This window comes from Sciurus carolinensis, chromosome 18 (assembly GCF_902686445.1).
Source record: "Sciurus carolinensis chromosome 18, mSciCar1.2, whole genome shotgun sequence".
Taxonomy (NCBI): domain Eukaryota; kingdom Metazoa; phylum Chordata; class Mammalia; order Rodentia; family Sciuridae; genus Sciurus; species Sciurus carolinensis.
In genome coordinates, this window is record NC_062230.1 from 33060640 (window position 1) to 33080781 (window position 20142).

General features: G+C 48.1%; 1 protein-coding gene across 6 annotated transcripts in view; it reads right to left on the minus strand.

Moving 5' to 3' along the window:
• The window catches only part of Clec16a (C-type lectin domain containing 16A), a 190029-nt gene that overhangs the window by 107470 nt on the left and 62417 nt on the right, over positions 1-20142 (minus strand). For all 6 annotated transcript variants that reach the window (XM_047533059.1, XM_047533057.1, XM_047533058.1 and 3 more), the window contains 3 exons: positions 19369-19498; positions 15623-15723; positions 2437-2559 (listed from right to left, as the gene is read on the minus strand). In XM_047533059.1, the coding sequence (XP_047389015.1) occupies positions 2437-2559; positions 15623-15723; positions 19369-19498 (354 nt within the window). The remainder of the gene's footprint in view (positions 1-2436; positions 2560-15622; positions 15724-19368; positions 19499-20142) is intronic.

Below are 20142 nucleotides of genomic sequence, written 5' to 3' on the forward strand. Positions count from 1 at the left end.
CATGGGGGCCCGTACCTCAAACATAAGGCCCTGGTTTTCCCTGCTCAAGGACCCATATCCAGTGGGGATGCAGAGGGAGCCCCCACAAGTCAGCCCTTCTTCCCTAAAGCCCCTCTCCCAGGAGAGGGGTGACACAGGGGGAGGGGAGGGCAATGCTGCGGAAGGTCCAAGAAGTGGCCCTCTGCAGCAGCTGTGCTCATCCAGCACTCTTTCCCCAGATCCAGGGATGAGCATCCTCAGTTTCCTCTGAAGAACCACCAGCCCCACTTTGGCTCATGTGATTTAGGTGGAACTGGCCCCCTTCTAGGGGTGGGCAATATCCCCCCAGGGTGGTCGGGATATTCCATTCCCTGGGTCAGTGATTGGGTGGGACAGGCGAGGGAGCCAGAGCCACTGAGGCCCAATTCTACAGTTGGCTAGAACTGCTGTGCAAGAGAGCCTCTCCTGGGCTGGGCTCAGGGAGGACAGAGCACTGTGATCCTTGTCAGTCACTCCCCACCCTTGCCAGCATTTTTAATCTTCACAAAGTTCTGCCAACAGACTGCCCAAGATGAAGAGCCTCCTGGGAGCAAGGCTACAGCACTAAAGAGAAAGGATGGCTGCTGGTCATCTTCCCAAACCAGAGGTGGCAGAGTCCAAAGACGGAGCTTGAAAACATTACTGGAGGCCATGGGTCCAGCTGTGTCTGAAGCCAGACCCCCAACAGACTTTACAAGCCAACCCAGTTTTGTCCGTCTGTCCACTTCTGTTTGTACTATTTAAACCAGTCTGAGTGGGGTTTGTTAACTGCAACTAAGTTCTGACTATGGTGGCTCGCTAGTCCAGCCTGCGATGAGTGGGGTGCCTGCTGGGTGCTTTGCGTCTACCCACAGGAAGACTCTACACACACCCACTGCAGCGGGAGACTGAGGTTTAGAAAGTGAGGAGACTTGTCTAGTCTCACAGCGGCAGTGGTGGACCCCAGGTGCCCTGCATGCCGTGACCTACATCTGGTACCTGTCCTAGAGGCATTTGTATGTGCTTGACAAAGGACAAGTGCTCTTACACAAGCTTCCCCATGGCTCTTCAAGCTGATTTCTGGGGAGAGGCCCTGGTGTGGAAGGGAAGAGAGCGCTGCCCCACCTGGTGCCCACAGGTCCTGCCAGGTGCCCCTGAGTACCGTCTTCAGGGGACATGAGCTGTCTCCTGGACTGGGGCTCTGAGCAGATACCCACCCCCACCCAGAGCCACCTTCCTGCCCTCTTCACCTTCAGGCATTGCTAGGGTCCTGGGGCTCCACCTACGACAGCCCTCTCTTCTTCCCCAGGGCTTTACAGGCTGTGGGGGGTGGTTCCCAGGGTCGGTTGAAGCCCTTACCCCTCCTCTGAGCTCTGTATACGTGAAACCCACAGGCTTCTGGGACTTCACAGAACCCATCTACAGCTACTGGGGGAGGAGCCACATCCACCCCACTATTCCTGGACCCCTGCCACTCACGTTGTGGCCCGCACATAGGGCCCTCAGAAAACTCTGTCCAGTGAGTGAATACTCTGATAGCTGTGACACCCTCGAGGCCACCGTCTAGCTCTCCAGGCCCTCCTCTTGCTGTCACGGCCACACTCTGCTCCGGCCACACTCCTCTGACTTGGGAGGCTCCTGGCTGTGATAATAACCTCCACCTCTGGCCTGTGGTGAGCCCAGTCATGGGCTGCTCCTGACTCTGCATCTCAGCATTCTCTTTCCACCAGGCCAACAATTCGGCTGGCCCTTTACCTTGAACTCACTCCAGTGACCTCTCTCCTCATCTTTGCAGAGAACTGGCCTTACAATCAGGGGTTCTCAGCCTTGGCAGTGTTGCCATTTGGGGTCATATAACTGTGCTGAGTGTATGACAGGGTGTCAGCTGCACCCCTGGCCTTTACCCAGCAGATACCAGTAGCATTCTTAGTTGTGATGACCAAAAATGTCTCTAGACATTGTCAAAAGTCTCCTGAGTGGCAAATTTGCCCCAGGCGAGAAATACTGTGCTCTTTCTATTCCAGTGTTGGCAGAAACCACAGGATTAGGTTGCCCAGTGCAGATACTGACCGCACCGAGCGTTGTCTACAGCACCTCATTCAAACCTTCCATCCTTCTACCCTGGCTTCAGACTCAGCCTACTTCATCTCACAGCATGGCCTCCCACCCAGAGAGGAGAGCTGCAGACATTGACAAAACTGGTAAGAGAAGAGCCAGGTATAGAAAGAGTAGGTAGAGATGGCTACTCTTGGGGTGGGGAAGGAGACCAGGAGATGACCAGCTATGGGTGGCTCAGGGGCAGAGGGAGTGGCTGAAACATGCTTGGATTCTGAGCAGGGCCATGTCTAGAATCCAGGGCTCATGGTGCCCAGCCTGGGCCCTGGTCCCTCTGACTCCAGGGTGCTGTGAATAAACACACCCCACAACCCAGGCAGGCACCTGGTTGGGCAGCATTGTTCATGATCCTGATGAGTCTTTCAGTCAGCAGATGGTTATAGGTGGTCTTCTCGGCTTCATTTGGCACTGGCAGCTGGATTCGCTCTAGTTTTTCAGGATCTATGCCTAGAATGGAGAAACGGAAAGATGCAAGTAAATGGAAGCAGAAAAACTTCAGCCTTATGGAGAGCTCCTTTTCCTAAAAGGCCCTCAGAGCAGGGTTTCCTCAGCCACCTGAGGTCAGGCCTGGTTGCTGCCTATACCATAACGCATGTCCAAGTTATCTGCAAATATACTTTCCACTGCTACTTGAAAGCAGGAAACCAGTGTTGACACAACGACTAACAGAACGCCCTTCACACGGGGAACCGGCTGTCCTGACACTTGTACTGTCAAATTCAAAGAGCTGGGCCAACCCTCTACAGGCATGGGGGGAAGCAGGACCATGGCGGGGTGCAATGCCACCTGTCCCTGAGGGGGTGGCACAAGCAGTATGGGACTGGCTGAACCTTGAGTGCAGAGAGATGTATGTATCACGGAACTAACGGCAGAGGCGTCTCCAGTGGAAACTCAACTGTCCCTGCCGTGAAAGCTAACAGCATCCGAAAGACAAAGAAGAGACAGGAGGTGGGAGCAGAGTGGCTGGAAAAGGAAGAGGGATGGATGGGCAAAGTCGCAACCACAAACCATGCCATCATTTCTCCTAAAGACAAACCTGGGAGCCAGGGTGACAGAGAGAACTATCAGGGCTACTAGAACAGTCTAGGCCTGGAACACGACTTCAAACTCCTATCCTCTCATCCAACGTGGCTCTTGCAAAAATACTCTTGTAGAAATAAACATTTTGCTCAACCTAAGCTCAGAGACCCCCATGGGTTGTTTGTGCTGGAAGCACGTCTCTTCCTGTTACTGCATGCGAGAGGGGGAAGGTGGCACTTCTCGGAACTCTTGAAATACGGCCCCTGGAGTACCAGATAGCAGTTCATTTAGAACCTTGACAAAACAGCGAGGAGCGCAGGAAGAGCCGGCTGCCGGGCTCCAAGTAGCTCCGCACATGCTGACGTGAGAAGCCATAACAATACATCTTGCTTTATTGAATTCCTTCCAGCTCTGCGCGAGGGGCCAAGTCATTCCAAGGAGAGGACGTCGGTGAGGAGCAGCCTGAGGCTTGGGTCGGGTGGGGCTCTCTCCTGTCCCATAAGTGTGGCTTTGTCAAGCAACTTCACTGCAATGAAAACTGAGTCTGCGGCCTCTGCATTCCACGTGGATGCGACTGTCCGGCTCTCCAGAGCTGGCTTGCGAAATGGCAAGGGGAGTGACAACCAAATCTTGCTGATGCTTGTTTTTCCAGAGATGTTAACACTGTCCCACATCTCTCTACCCTTTTGCTTCTGGCCCTTCACAGACTGCCAGTCGGGGGTTCTGGACAAAAGCCCCCAGCTCCTCTGTATCCTAAGCACATCGCCCACTTTACAACCTGAACGCCAGGCACTGCACTTCAAAGACAGCAGAAAGGGCCCAGCTGCTAGCTCCTCTGCAATGTGGCAGAGGCTGCGGGACCAGAGAGAAGCAAACTGCAACCAGGGCTTGAGTTTCCTTGAGGGGGTCCATTTGCCTTTTCTATTACTGCCCCACCTCTCCTGAGTTTCTGGAAAATGACAAAATCTTTCTATGACAAAATCTTTTCACAACAGGAACAAAAACGCTCTGAGGTTATTCTGATCTTTCCTGACTGAAGGTCCCAATCTCTGTGAAGGTGAGTGGGGATGTGTGTCAGAACATCGGAACATCAATTTGCCCAGAGTCCCAGCCCATTTTCCTCTAGTGAGGCAACTCACACTCAGAGAGGCTGAGCGCTTCTCTAAGGTCACGAGCACGTCAGAGGCACAGCTCCAGCCACTGCTGGATGATTCCAAAGATGGATGGGGTCCAGATGGGGAGGGGTGGTGGCACTCAGTACAGCTGGCTCACCACGACAGCCACGGCCCCCTCTCCTACTCGCAATGGCCTCAGTCTCCAAGGCCTCTCTGCACCCTTGGACTCATGTCTCAGGAGAGGAAGCTGCAGGAGAAAGACCTGGCTAGGGAAGAACTGTGGATACTTAGTCCCTTTGAACCTCAGTTTCCTCACCTGTGAAATGGGAATAAACACAGCAACCACCCTTCCTATCCCAGTACTGCAGTCAGGATCACATGAGGAAAGCACAGGGTCAGGGCTCCATAAACTACTGCCTGGCGTTATTACAAATGGATGCAAAATTTTGGTTTGAGCATGGTTTAATTTGTTTCCATATCATGTGAGTCATGAAAGGAAAGAAAGAAAGAAGCAAAAACAAACTAACAAAAGCTAAAATCAAGCTGTAGAAGAAGGCCTGAAAAAGGCTTGCTGAATTGTCTGGGGCTGCTCTCAGGACCAGCTGTTCTGTGGGTTTTGAAGGATGAACCAGAGACTGGCTGCAGCTGAGCGAGGAGGATCAGGACTTGCCAGGCCAAGGCATGAAGCAGAGTTTGAGGAGGGCTGAGATGAGGGGCTGGAGAGGAAGGGGAAAAGGGGCAGGGAAGGCTTGGTGCCCTGGAAGGAGACTGGTGGAGAGGCAGGCAGCAGAGGTGATGTGACCTGACTGAGTTCTGCTGACTTCTGGGTGCCTCCCTTCCCCCAGTTGCTCAAGGGAGTCGCCGTGCTTCCAAGGGAGGTGGTTTCTCCACCAGCCACAGACACAGGGACAAAGTGCATTCCACACACTGCATGGCAAACTGTAAGAAGCCCCTTTGACACCTCCCTTCTTTCCCCAAAGTTCCTTCTGGGTCACGTGCCTCATTTTCTTGTCCCCCTCTCTCCCCATCTCTTGCCAGACCTCCAGAATACCACTTCTCTGACTTATTCCACCCTGACCTTCAGCTGGGCCCATGCACCAATCCAAATCCCAGAGACATTCTGGCCACCAGAGAAAGCAGCTGGTGGCCTCTGCTGGAGAGTTTCTCAAGTGGGCCTCATGGTTTATCAAAGTGCTCACTCTAAACAAACAAGAGGCCAGGTCTGGCTGCAGGCTGGGTGTGCTGGGGAGGGAGGAAGAAGGGAAGGATTCTGCTTGAGGGGGTCAGGGAGGCTAGTGGGGTAGCTCAGTGCTGGAGGACCTGCCTAGCACGGCCCAAGGCCCTGGGTAAAGACAAGCTCCTCTTCCGAGTAAGCACTGGGCCTGGTGTACATCACATGCAACGCTTTCCTCAATCCTCGAGACGTCATGTGAAGAAGTAACATGGTCTCCATTTCACACAAGGAAATTCGGCGTCAAGGAAGAGAATAAACTTGCCTGAGGTCACAAAGAGAGCAGAAAAGGCCAGGTCTGGAAGCGGTTTCTGACTCCTGGCCACCTCCTGCGCACCTCCCGCCCACTCTGCCCTGCCACACAATCCTTGCTTGTTACAGTCTCTCTTCCTGCACCTGCTCACTGTGTGCCACGCTACCTAGCTGTGCTGGTGGCATGAGGACAACAGGCCACAAATGTTTGATGGATTCACAAGGTTTTAAAGGAGTTAACTAATTTTGATCAAGGAGAGTCCACTACAAAAACGGAGGGAGGGGATCAGACACATTTCAAGACTGGAGAAAACCTAGGCTGGAGCTGCAATCTGATGGCTGGGCTTCGTGGCGCAGCTGGTCCCCGTGGAGTAGGGAACCAGAGGCAAGGGGGCACAAACCCTACCTGTGTTTCTGTTCCTGTAACGAGCATTACATCACTGCTGCTATTCTTAGAAAGGCATTTAATTTGTGGAAAAGCATTTGATTTGGGTTTTTTGATTACCTACCTAAAACAAAATGGAGCCTGACAGTCCAGAGTGAACGGGTCAACATCACAGCATGACAGGGATATGCCTGTGAAAGGCCAGAGGATACACACTCACTCGCACACACACACACGTGCTGTGGTTTCAAGTCATAGAAGGGTGGGCTTGTGGCAAACCCAGTGGAGCGTCCTTGCTAGTCGTTTCCCTTTGAACTGAACACTGTGGATAATGTGTTCTGCTGCTTGCTCAGTTCTCCAGTGCTTGGCAAGAGGCAGATTCCAAAGAATCCCTCACTTCACATGGCCCGGCAAGAGGCACTGGCTGGTTCTGACTTCCAGCAAACCACATGCTTTCTTAGTCTTTCCTGCCAGTGGCCTCAGGGTCACAGCCTGTGCTGCCCCAAAGGGTCAAAACAGGGGTCCCCTTTGCAGGGAAGGGGTGTGACTCCCAGCTAACTGATTCACAGAATCCACCACAGAAGGGAAGGGCATGCTCTGCACTGTCTGTAACTAGTTACAAAGTGTCCCCCATGAGCCCTGATTTCTGGATTCTTCCCACTTATCAGCAGCCCACATTCAGGGTTGGGGTGGGAAAGACCCATACCTAATCTACATAAAAGGAATCAGAAGAAAAGCTGGGTAGAGAGACCACAATAACACCAGGTAAGTAATGTTCGACATTTTTCTATTTTTTTTAACCATGTCCCACCTCCTTGGCTGTAGTCCCACAAGCGCTGCCAGCTTTGGAAAACCATAGACCTGCTATTTTGAAAGCTGACCAGATGTTTGGTGAATTTCCAATATAATTCCAGTTCTGATTGTGTGTCAGCCCAGATCCAGTGCAATGTGTGCCAGCTCTGCCTGGTGAGAGACTCCCTTATTCTATTACCTTTCAACCTTCCCATACCTCTGGTCCATGTTCCAGTAACTTCTCAGCAAAACAAAACACAAAGCCCAAGATTCACCTGGGTAAGCAATGGGTAGTGGAGGGGCAGGAGCAGGAGTGTAGCAGGTGGACTGGAGAAACCCAAGAACACAAAAGCCTACAGTGCACACCTCCCACCCATGCCCGTACTTAAACCAGGGCTGGCGGACTTGACCGAAAGCAAAGACTGTGTTTTCTATTATAGATTCGAACCAGAATTCATTATGTGGCCCAAGTGAATCATGACAACTGCCTTCCTCTGACCAGGCAACCCTTTCCACTGTGGGATATTCATTTTGGTGCAGCATCTAATCTATTATGATTTACTGGAAAGCCTGAGCTTGCATTTGGTTTTTATTAACATTGCTTTTATGTTAAAATTGTCTTATGAGGAAAAATCTATTCGAAAGAGACGATCTCATTCAGAGGCCTGCTTTGGGGGTAAGTTCTGAAAAAGAGAGGCTAGGGGTCAAGTACAGAAAACCAGTCAACTGACCACCACCACCATCACAACAACCCCACCAAACACAGACCCTGTGTCCAAGACCAGGACTGAAGCACAAACCAGTGACAGCTCCTCCCCAAGGCAGCTTTCCCGGGGACCTGGGCCTCAGGCTGCTAAGCCTGAACTTTCCAGGTTCTCCTCCAAGCCTCTCCACGGCCCACGCTTGTGGTTCTGGGCACTAGCTGTCACAGAGTGGCAGGAGTCAGGAACTTGGGCCTCGTCTAGATTTCTCCACTGGTGCTCCCTCTGGTTCCAATCAAGCAGTACTGCCTACACCCGAGTCCTGGGCCTCTCCTGGTCTCGCTGCTTAGGAATGGCACCTCTCAGCCACAGAGCCAAATGCAGGAGCCATCTTTGACTCCCTGCTTTCCCTCAGCCCCGCCAGGTCATCTGCACACCGGGCCAGCTCCAAAATGTTATCACGACCCCTCCCAGCTTCCTATGTCTCCACAGCCAACACCACAATCCAGAGCACATCGCCTTTTGCTGGGGCCACTGCACGGCTTCCTCACAAGGCCCAGCCTGCCCTCTTGCAGCTCACACCCAACCCCCGGGAACCTTCCCATCCAGCAGCCAGACGTTCATTTAAAACTTTCATCTGATCGTGTTGCTTTTCTACTTAAAAATCCTGTAGGGGTTTCCTGATGCACTTGGAGTAAAATTCCAGTCCCCTGTCATGGCTTCCAGGCCTTGGTGATCTGACTCCTGCCCTCCTGGGCAGCCTCCTCAAATATGTACACACTTTCCCACCTCAGGGCTTTTGCATGTGCTGTTCCCTTTGCCTGGAGCACTTCTGCTCTTGATCATTGCCCATCGGGCTCCTTCTCACCAGCAAGGCTTGGGTTCCCCACTGGCTGCCCTGGCTAGTGACCTGCACCACCACCAGCCATTCCTTCTCTTCCACCGGTTCATTTCCTTCCTGCCTGCCCACTATTATATAATTATATAATTATTATATCATAATTTCTCTGCTTGCTCTCTTAAACAAGACCTCAGTCTAGTTTCAGTGCCTTGTATACAGCGAGTGTTCAGCGACTATCTGCTGAATGACAAGCAGATCTCTTGTTTCCCTCTGTAAGGCTGCCCAAGTCTGCTCCCCTGCCACCTTCTGGCTGGACTACCAGAAGCCCACTCTCAGCAGCCCCCACACAGCTTGTAGGAACACAGTTTATGGTTGCTGTCTGTGCCACCCCAAAGGGGTGGTTCCCGCCTGCCTGCCTCTCAGAGTACCCTGCCCACACGGGCACGCGGCCTGCCTGCTCTGATGAACGAATGTCTACAGATATGTCTCCATCTCTGTGCTCCCTCTTGTTCTGCCTTCTGCCAGTTTTCCCTTCTACCTTCTGGTCAATTCTTCCCCAGTTCCCTGAACCCGCAGCCCAGGTGTCCTCAGGAAGTCCACCTTGACTCATCCGGAGGGTCTGTGCCTGCCACCCTCCTTGGGCTCTCCTACCAGACATGTGCTGGCTTGGGCAAGGCCTCCATCCGCCTGGCATCTGCACCCCAAGCCAGCACACTGCTTGCTCGTGCTCCACGCTCTGCACGCATTTGTTAACCAGCACACCAGTAAACTCTCCACGAGCTACCTGTCAGTCTCTCGGAACCAAAGGAGATTTTGTGCAGAACAGTCACTTTTAAACTTCAAAAAGAAGGCAAACACACATAAACCATGCACATCGTAGGACCCTTACTTGCCTGAAGACCACTCTCCCCATGGTGCTGCCACCTCTCCTGTCACTCTCCCTCTGCTCCCTCCACTCCAGCCACACTTGCCTTGTTTTCCCCAGAGCATGTCCAACTTGGCACTGGACCTCAGGATCATACAGACAGATGCTGTGCCCTGTGCCCAGCCTGCCCACGTGCCTCCAGTTTTGCTTTCACACTGCACTTCTCACCCCATGCATCCTTCCCCAAGTGCAGCTTGCTGTCTATGCAAATGTAGGCTCCATGGAGGTACGTTTCGTTCATGCTGCATCTCAGAATTAATCAAAGAGCCTGGTATCTAATAGGGGCCTCAGAAATATTTGTTGCAAGGGCAAATCAATCAGTAAATGAATAGCATTTGCAGGAGATGGAAGAAGGAATTGAACTCCTTTGAATATACAGTTCCACTCTTCTAAGAAGAAATTCCCAAGGAAGAGAGGTGGGCCTCCCAGGCAGGAACATGGGACAGTTGTCTCTGCAGGCCACACCACTGGATGAAGGTACACTGCAGCACACCAGTGCAAGCCAGACTTCTCCACCCCTGACATGTGTCTGGAGTCCACCAAGGGAGTCAGACACCCAGAGGATGAAGAGCTGGCCCACTTATCCCTCAGAGCCTGGCTTCTCCTTGTCACAGAAGGCACCCTCCCTGATGAGGTTCTGAGCACAGGCTGCCAGAAGAAAGCAACCTGGAATCTGCCACATGGCTGAGGGGCAACCAAAGAGCAAACTCTGAGCACCAACTGGTGCCAGGCTGGGTACTTCAGGGAGACTCAGGAGAACATGATCTCCGCCTTCTAAGATCTGACAGTTCAGAACAGAAGAGAAAACTCAGAGAAGAGGTATAAGAAAAGGTGATAAGAACTTCATGGGAATTAAAAACAACTACTCTTCAAAAGAACTTGTGAAGAATGCAAAGACATGCCACAGATTGGAAGAATCTTTGCAAAACACACCTGATATAGAACAGGATATAATGGAATACATATAACTCTCAAAACCCAATAAGAAAACAGAAAACACAATAAAAGATGGGCAAAGGGTTTGAGAAAAGACCCTTTACTAGAGGAGATATATGTATGGAAAATGAAGCACATGAAGATGGTCAATGTCAGTAAGGAAACGGAAGTGCACATCACAATACACCACCACCACACACCTGTGAGAAACTAAAAAGGGGGCCAAACCAAGAACTCATGAAGATGAAGAAACGAACTCTCATTCACTGGTGGTGGGAAGTAAAACTATGCAGGCACTTTGGAAAATAGATAGGCAGTTTCTTCAAAAAAAAAAAAAAAAAAAAAAGGTTCAGTCATCCTTTCCTAGGTATTTACCCAAGATAAAGGGAAACAGGACCACATACAGACTTGTACACAATTATTCATGGTAGCATTAGTATAACAGTCAAAACCGGGACACAACCAAAAGCCCATTAACAGATGGAGTACATTCATAATGATGAGGTATGTTTGTAGAGCGGAACCCTACTCAGCACCAAGAGGAACTACTGAAACACACGACAACATTATGGACCTCAAAATAATCAAGCAGACTAAAAGAAGCTATACAGGGCTGGGGAGATAGCTCAGTTGGTAGAGTGCTTGCCTTGCAAGCATGAGGCCTTGGGTTCAATCCCCAGTACCAAAAAAAAAAAAAAAAAAAAAAGGAAGCTATACAGACAAGAATACACACTGCCTGAGTCTATACCACATTCTAGACGATGCAAACTAACCTATATGTAGGAAGCAGCAGATTGGAGTTGCTTGGGTAGGACAGTGTGAGAGGCAAGAGGGGAGGAGGAAGAAACTTTTTTTTTGGTGATGCTGGGGATGGAAACCAAGGCAAGTGCTCTATCACTGAGCTGCGCCCCACATCCATCAGGGAACTTTTGGGATGATAGATATACACTGTCTTGGTTGTGATGGTTTCATGGGTGTTTACACTCATCAAAGCATATCAAATAGTATCCACTTTAATGTGTGGAGTTCACTGTATATCAATTATACCTCAATAAAATTTTTTAAAAAGTACAGTGGCTTCCAGTCAAGATGGATTGTTTACCCTCCTACTTCAGGCAACTTATTAAACAAGACCAAATATATAAACCAACAGTGAGCAGACACTGGATAAGGCAACAGGCCACATAGGAGTGTGACACCTGAGAGAGAGGAATCAAAGGAGGTGGCTGAGTGCTTGTTCCAGCTTATTGTCTACAGTGTCCAATACGCAGCCCAGGGAGAGAAAATGCAGAGCTCAAAGATGAGAAGGCAGAATCTGGAGTTCGCTAAGACCTCTGGGGGTGCCGAACAGGAGCAGCTGCACAGAGAGAGCTCCAGAGAGGTCGAAGGGCTCCTCCCTGGACGTCGGCTAGGCCCTGAGCCCTGCACACATGTGAGGAAGAGGAGAAACTTAGGTGGAGCAATCCTGGGTGCCCACACAGGGCTGGCCAGTATGGAAATGTTCCCTCACCATGGGACACCATAGAGTCTCAGAAGGGCACTGCCTCAGTAGTGAGGACCATGTAGCCCCAGACTAAAGGCTGGGCCAGTTCTAACTAAGTTTAAAACCAAGCCTCAAAAAGGAACAAACTAATTCCAGGTAACATGACCACAGCCCAGAAATATTTAAATGAGGGCTGGGGATATAGCTCCGTTGGTTGAGTGCTTGTCTTGCATGCACAAGGCCCTGGGTTCAATTCCCAGACCACAGGGGAAAAAAAAAAAAAGAAGAATCAACATCCAACTATACCTAACTGTCAACCATTCAAAAATTATCAGATATCCAAAAATAATAATAATGACAACAAAATGGTGGAGGAGAATACGATCCAAAAGTAAAAGAAAAATCAATAATAAAAACAGAACTAGAAATCACACAAGTGACAGAAAGGACAAGAAATCAGAAAGGAAACTATAACTTCAATTGAATAAAAATAAACTATATAATAAACTATTTATATATTTATTGGATGTGCTAAAGCAGTGCTTAGAAATTTATAGCATTAAATTCCTATAGAAGAAAAATGGTTAAAGATCAAGGACTACTGCAGAGAGGACTGGACTGAAAAGGAATAGTGCCAGAAATGTTTTGGATAACTGACCTACAAAGGGTCCTGATTATGGTGGTGGTTGTACAAATCCAAGCATGTTAAAATTCACAGAACTATAGGTCCAAAAAAAACCAATTTTACTCTGTATGAATATTAAAAATAAAACAAAATAAACTGGCTAGCTTAAGAAGTCAATGATCTAAGTTTCTCTCCTAAGAAACTATAGAAAGAAGAGTAAATTACATCTGAAATAAGTAGAAGATAAAAAATAAAGAACAGAAATCAATGAAATTAAAAAAAAAAGACAATAGCTAATAGCAATAAAATTGATAATCATCTAGGCAAATGGATCAGGAAGAGCACAATGATGACCTAAGTGATCCACACCAAGGACCAGAGGGAGGAAAACAGCACACACAATATGAGGGACACTATGAATGAGTTTATGACTATAAATAAGACAGTTTAGAGAAAATGACAAATTCTTTGAAAAATATAAACCACTAAAGCTTACTCAATAATAAATAGAAAACCTTAAATATTCCTATATCTACCAAAGAAACTGAGTGGTTAAAAACTTCCCCTCATAAAAAACTCCAGGCCCAGACTGCTAAACTGACTTAAGAACTATTTAGGTAAGAAATAATGCTAGTTCTACAAAATCAACTCCAGAAAATTAAGGAGGAAGGAATAGTTTCCCATCATGCCATAAAGTAAGCATAAACTCAATAGCAAAAACAGACAAGAGAATTACAGAAGACTACAAACCAATACCATTCAGGTACACACATACAAAAATCCTTAACAAAATTCTAGCAAGTCAAATCCAACAATGTATGTAAAGTGCCACATTATTAACCTGAGGTAAACACCAGGGGAGAGTGCTTCCTAGAGAAGGTGACTTTTGGGTGGAGCCTTGACAGACAAGCAGAATTCTAATTAGGTGATGATGTTGAGAAGAAAAAAATGGTAGGAAAAAGTCACAAATGAAAAAAGGCGGCAGACTCCCCAAGAACAGGTGGGTGTGTTAGCACTGATGGTGGCTGCTGGGCTTCCAAAAAGCTCCTGTTCTTGGGAACAGTCCCAAACACAGAGCTGAGCCCCAAGGACCAAGTCTATACAATGCAACACTACCTCCCAGCCAAAACTAACTGTTCCAGAGTTAGACACACTACCAAGCTGAACCATCTGATTTCTTGCCGAAGAATTTGAAAATCAAATGGAAAGAGACTCCCAGCCTGGGATTTGCTAGGAGCAAATCAGAGCCCTGGAGGGAAGGCCCATGAATGCTTGCTGCTGAGGTCACCATCTTTCCTGGCCTTTCAGCAACCACTTGGATCCTGTGAGCAGTTCCAGAGGCCTTGCTATACTGCTTCAATTAGTAAGAGGCAGTTTCTGTTGCTTGCAACCAAGAGTGTTGAAGAGTCCGAGCGCACCATGACAGCTGCTGCGATTCATCTCTGTGAAAGATTTATGTCATTGCATAAAAATCTGAAAGCCCCTGGGCCAGAGCCAAGATTTGTGAAGGGAAGTCCTAAGAACCAGATCGAGTTGGAAAGGAACCTAATTTGACTGGTACAGGATCCCACATGACTGGTGCAAGAGGGTGGAGGTTAAGGGAAAGAGGGAGGCACTGCAGGTTTCTGAACGGGAAAAACCAGGGTCAAAGTCATCTTAATATAAGAAATTATCTAGCTGTGCTATAGAGGATGAATTATAAAATGGCAATGTGCTTGACCCTTCCGGGAGGCTGATAATTAATCCAGGCCTGAGATAATGGCCACTGGAATGACAGACCCAGACCCTGCTCCCTCCCATGTCTTGGTTCTCACCTCCATACTTGGCGTAGAGCCAGGCACTGGGTGGGCACTCAGAATTTAAGTCTGCTGATCAGATAGGCTGGGAAGGGAGAACTCATGGAATCTGATACATGCTAAGAGCAAAGGAAGGAGCCAAGAGTCATGGCATTTCAAGTCTGGTTGGCATTTCAAGTGTGGTTGGCAACTGCAACTGAAACAGAAATGCAAAAATGTTTGTTTATGGGGTATAGCACACTGTTTCAGGGAGTTGCTGAAAACACCCAGGTAGGAGTCTCCAGCACACAGCCAGTGAAGTCAAGACTGTGGAGCTGGTATGAGAAGGGTGCAGAGGGTGGAGCCTGGGGAGCGGTGGGCAACCCATGGGTGGGAGCCAGTAGGCCCCATGGAGTCTGGTCTGCTTCCAGGAACTGAGGCACCTGCAGGCCAGGTGCTGAACCAGGAGCTGGAGGGGACTAGAGAAGATATTGGAAATCCTATATACTCCCACTTGGGTATATGTAGTTATCTTTTTGAAAAAATATGAGAAACTGGTAGTCTGAACTGCATTTGAAAAGGAAAGCTGGGGGACAAGAGTGGGAAGAAACTGGTCACTGTATTTTTTTGCCACTTATTTTTCATGATTACAATTTAAACAGTTACGTCAAATATGCTTGAATGTCTCTTGTCCTAGGCTGAGTAAAAACTAACTCCACCTACTCCCCAATAGGCTTATGAGAAACCTCCAAGACGTCATTTGAAGTAATGTCTCATCTATGCCAAGACCAGCTCTGGGCAGCGGCCAGAGGGAATATTCCAGAATCCTCTGAGGAGATTCTGATGTGGAGGTTTCCCAGGTGCCTGTGTCAAGCCAGGTAGGCAAATACCAGGGCTGTTCCCAATAGTGGTAGTGGGGGAGAGAATGACAAATCCTAGTGGACCCTGGCCACACAGCCTCTGCAGGGGAAGCCAGAGACCACACCTTTCTTCAGAAAGGAAACGTAGGTTTCCACCAAATCCACCCAGGTCTATTTTAGCTCTGAACACTGAGTATTATAAATAGCAAAACCAAGGTCACCATTTGACTGATTTCAGTTCTGATGTTGGGAAAGTGGTCGTTGGTTAAGGCGGGTGCAAGGCAAGGGGTGGACAGAAAGCCACAGCGTGAAGACAGTCCCACTGGTTAGACAGTCAACACTCAAACCTTTCCCCATATTGTCTGAGTCACCGATTCCTGTGGCTTCAGTCTATGCAAAAACACCTGAGAAGCTCTAAGGAAGACTACAGAACAGTTTTGTGGGAGCTGGCCTTGAAAGCCAAGAAGGAAATTCCTCCCCAGAAGCACTCCCCTTTCCTCTGAGCAGAGGGGAGGGATGCTGCTGAGTATCCACTCATGGGCAGGAAAGCGGGCGAGGAGGGCACCTACCTTTGTTGTGAGACATGGCGTACAGGAGGCAGAGCACGAAGAGGGCATGGTAATCATCGTCAGGGCTGTCCAGGGCATGGTACACCATATCCAGGAAGGGTCTGGAAAAAAGTGAGCATGCATGAGCCTCATGGCACAAAATGACCATCTCCCCTCTGCCATCCCCTCACAGGGCGCCAGCAGCCCTTGCTTCTCATAACTCTGTGCTCTGAGGCCATTAGTGTGTGGGAAGTCCACTATAGGCCTGGTCCAGTGTCAGGCACTGGAGACCCTAAAACAAATGAGATGGGCTCTGTCCATGGAAACTGCTATCTACAGTGGAAATTGACCAAGGAAGAGATTGTCTTGTCACTCAACAATCTTTCACCAGGTGTCCTGGGCACTGGGAACAATGATACAAAAGTCCCTGCTCTTTGCATTCCTGTGCCAGTTAGCAGAGATACAGAATGACACAGATCATCACTTCAAAGTGATGGGTCACAAAGGAAGAAAACAGGACAGTGTGACAGACCAGTAACACCGCACAAGACCCCAACAACAACATGAACAAGCTTAACAGCAACCCTGGAACCAGACTGCCTGAGTTCAAATTGATTCCACCTCTTCACAGCTGCAGACCCTTGGCCAAGCCACTTCAAACCTCTCCACCTCCCACCTGGAAGAAAGGTGAGACCCTGTAGGGTTCCTGTGAAGACTCACATGCAAGGTGCTCTGAAAGGCACCAAGCAGGGGCCAGGCAGCGTGGAAGAGCCAACACCTGGCAGCTGCCATTTCATTTCTATTTTTAATATTCCAAGGGCACTTCTCCACAATTTCCTTTTGGCAGGGTCCTAGCTCAGGAATTCCTTGGACTGGCATTCCCTGACTAGAGAGTCCACTGTGAGGTCTCTCACCCCTGAGGCTCTGTGAATGAGATATAACTAGCAGCTGCAAATACTGAAAACCACACACACAAAATGTCACCCTTTCAGGGGAACGACTCTTCATACAAGCATAACAGAGTACCCAGCTCTGGTCCATAGGCAGGAGGCTCTGATCCCATGACTATTGTAGCTGCTCACTCTGGATGCCAGATTGAGACTAGGAGAGTAGAGCACCCCAGTGAGTGGTTAACCCCTAGAAGGATACACAAGCTGTTATCAATACTGATCATCTATGGGGAGTGAACCTGGGAGAACAGTCACTGCATAATCTTCAATACTCTTGAATTTTGAACTCCACAAATGTACCATCAATACAAATGTTAAACTGAAAAATGCAAAAGAAAAATAAGTAAAAGTGCATTGGTTATAGGATTTCAAATAAACATGTAACCCACAAAAATAAATAAATAAGTAAAATAAAAAACATTTAAAGGGAACACTGACATCTCTGCAAGCTTCCAGTGATAACTTTGATACTTAAGAGCAAGCTAAAGTACAAACCATTTTCTTGTAAACCAGGTGCTTAAAATTTGGATTATATTTTCATTTGGAAATAATATGAATAACCACGTACAAAAACAGGAAGAGCTGAATGGATATACTTTGTGCAATGAAGTCTTATCAAGTCACCAAGTGCTTTATGTATAAAGAGTAGAGATGATAAAGAAGGAAAGATGCTTGGGTTTGATTTAGATGGAAAAAGGAGGAATAAAGAATGACAGGCACACACCACTGGGAAAGAAAGGGCAGAATTCCCAGAACACTGGCACTGAACAACTGATAAGAAATAACCAAAATGGTAGTAACAGTGGCCTTTGAATATTGGGATCAGGGACATTTTTGTTCCTTCTTTATACTTTTAAAGATTTTTTTCACATTTTCTGAACGTGTATCACTTTCATCCCTTTTCACTGCTTTTTTAAAATTTAAATTTAAATTTTCTTGGTAGCACGGATTGAACCCAGGGACACTAAACACCGTGCATGTCCCCAGTCCTTTTTATTTTTTATTTTAACACAGAGTCTTAAGTTGCTGAGGCTGGACCTTGATCTCCTCCTGCCTCAGTTTCCAGAGTCACTGGGATTATAGGTGTGGGCCACAACACTTGGATTAAAACTTCTTCTTTTTTAAAGAAAAGAAATAATGTTTTAAATTTTTGAGTTTGTTAGGTCTATACTTAACCCTGAAAGCAGATACAGCCCATAACTGTACAAGGACTTTAAGAAAAGTTTCACTTTCTGCTATGCTGTATCTTGGGTCAAGCAGGTCAATGTCAAGTTTCACTTTATGATCTGGAGAATGACTAGCCATCTTCCTCTCTCTCAGCATGCTCCTGCCTCAGTGCTGGGAAGTGGGGAAAGAAAGCTGTCGCAGTCTCTGCCAACTGCCAACTGAATACTTTTGTAAAATAGATGCAATGTTCCACGCTGGCCAGTCTCTCCCTGAAAGAGCAGGGACCTGGTCGGAAGCTCCCCAGATGGACTAACTCAAGGCGCTGAGTCAGTCCCTATTATTAAGGCATGAAATCAAAGATGCCAGTTAATCACCCAAACTTCAAATTTCAATCCACTCTAAGGAAACCTTTCCACTAAAATTCAGGGAAAAAAATCCCAAAAGTATCATCCTCAATATTCAAACATTGGGGCTGGGGATATAGCTCAGTTGGTAGAGTGCTTGCCTCACAAGCACAAGGCGCTGGGTTCAATCCCCAGCACCGCAAAAAAAAAAAAAAAAATAATAATAATAAAAATAAAAAATTTAAACATTTTGGTTTGCTTCTGACAAAAGGTAGGCAATACACAGGTATTTTTCTTCATTAGCAAAGCTACAATATTATGCTATTTTGCAAAGTATATGCAAAATGCGTATTAGATCCTAAGAAGCCAAACAAAGCCCTGCAGCATCACCTTCGTTTGCTCCTGCCTCCTTCATGGCTAGTCACTGGTGGGGTTTCCAGTTATCCACATTCTAACCAGGGCTGTGCCAACCATCAAAGGTTGTCCCTACCTTCTGTACTCAGAATGACTTCCTTAATTTCCAGAGTTTCAGGAGCTACATTTTTTTTTGTTAGCAAAATTAAAAGGTCTTTATAGGTTATAACAATTGTTCACTCACACTCAACATATTCTAATGTTTTCTTGTTTAACAAAAACTAAAAATGGCTCTCTTGCACATCTGATAAAAATAAATCCCATCTGTTAGATAACTGAAACATTTGCCAAGTAGAGATGTGGAGAAAAAAGAAAATCAGTAGGCGTCTCTTGGAACAGTAAAGAAGATGGGGTAAGCACCCCCACCACCCCCAGCTCAGGCAGTGAACATGTGTTGTTCATAAGGAATTACTGCAGGGAGCTGTGTAGTGGGGCCACTTGGTAAGGAGACACATGAAACTAAGACGTTTTGGTGGGGGTGGCACTACAGCAAGATCCAGGGAAAAGTGTCACCAAGGATTAAGGAGATACAACTTCACAGACCAGCACTGAAATGACCCATCAGGCCAAGATGGAAGGTGGGCAACAGCACTGAATCGTGCTGGCTGAGTCTTGAGGGCGACCCTCTGGATGGTGGTGTGCAAGGTGGTGAATGAAGGATGCAGGGAAACTTGAGTCTGCTCCTAAGGGGTCCTTCCTGGGAGCTGCAGGGGTGCAGTGTGGCCCAGGGCGAGCTCCAGGGCGGTGGTGCTCTATCCTGGCATTCTCTCCATAAGGGCTGAGCTCCAGAGCACTCGATCGCCCTGCTGGGCCCTGCTTCTCCTTCCCGAGCTGTCACTGCCCGGGAGCATCCTGTGCCAGCTCTGCAGGCCATGGGGACAGCCCCACACACCTGCTCCACTGCACACCCGCAGAGCACGTGGCCGCAGCGCTCTTCTCCTCATCTGTGGTGTTCTGCTCCTGCAGGGAGGTGCTGGCGGCCAACTCCGAGAGCTTGCGCTCCATGATCACCATCTCGATCTCTGGAAGAGAATACGGGGACTGGATGAGCCCAGAGAGCTCTACAGACCTAGAAGTGTAGACATAAACACGTTAGAGAATAAGCACGTATAAGTCACTCCTATCAGGTCAAGCAAATGTTCAACAGCTAAACACCAGCGACACGCTGGGGAGAAACAAGATGGGCCAGAACTGTTCGTCTTAGCAACACCAAGAAACATGACCCTAATTTGGACAACACAACACAAACTGCAATCATTTATTTCATGATTTTAAAAAGGTACTTTACTTTATCGATACCACATTTCCTTCCCAAAGGATTTGCGGCAGCTTAGAAGAGAGGACACATGGTTAGTAAGACGTGGCCAAACCCACTGACGGTGTTCTGAAGCTGCTTACGGTTAGGAGGAGCCTGGACGGCACTGAAGCCTTCTGTTTTTCCACTCACCTTTGGGAAGCCAAAGGGAGGTTAGGAACCTCATTTCATATTTTTCCCAGTTAAATAAGAGTGATTTAGAGCAACTGACTTAAGCATGATGTACATTCTTATTTTTAGAAAAAGTTGGGAACCGCTAAAGAAAAACATCTGGAATTAAAGACGGACAGTTGTGCTTCCAGGTGTCCCTGCCACAGAGTCCTTGTTGGGAGGGCAAGAACTTTCTCAGCC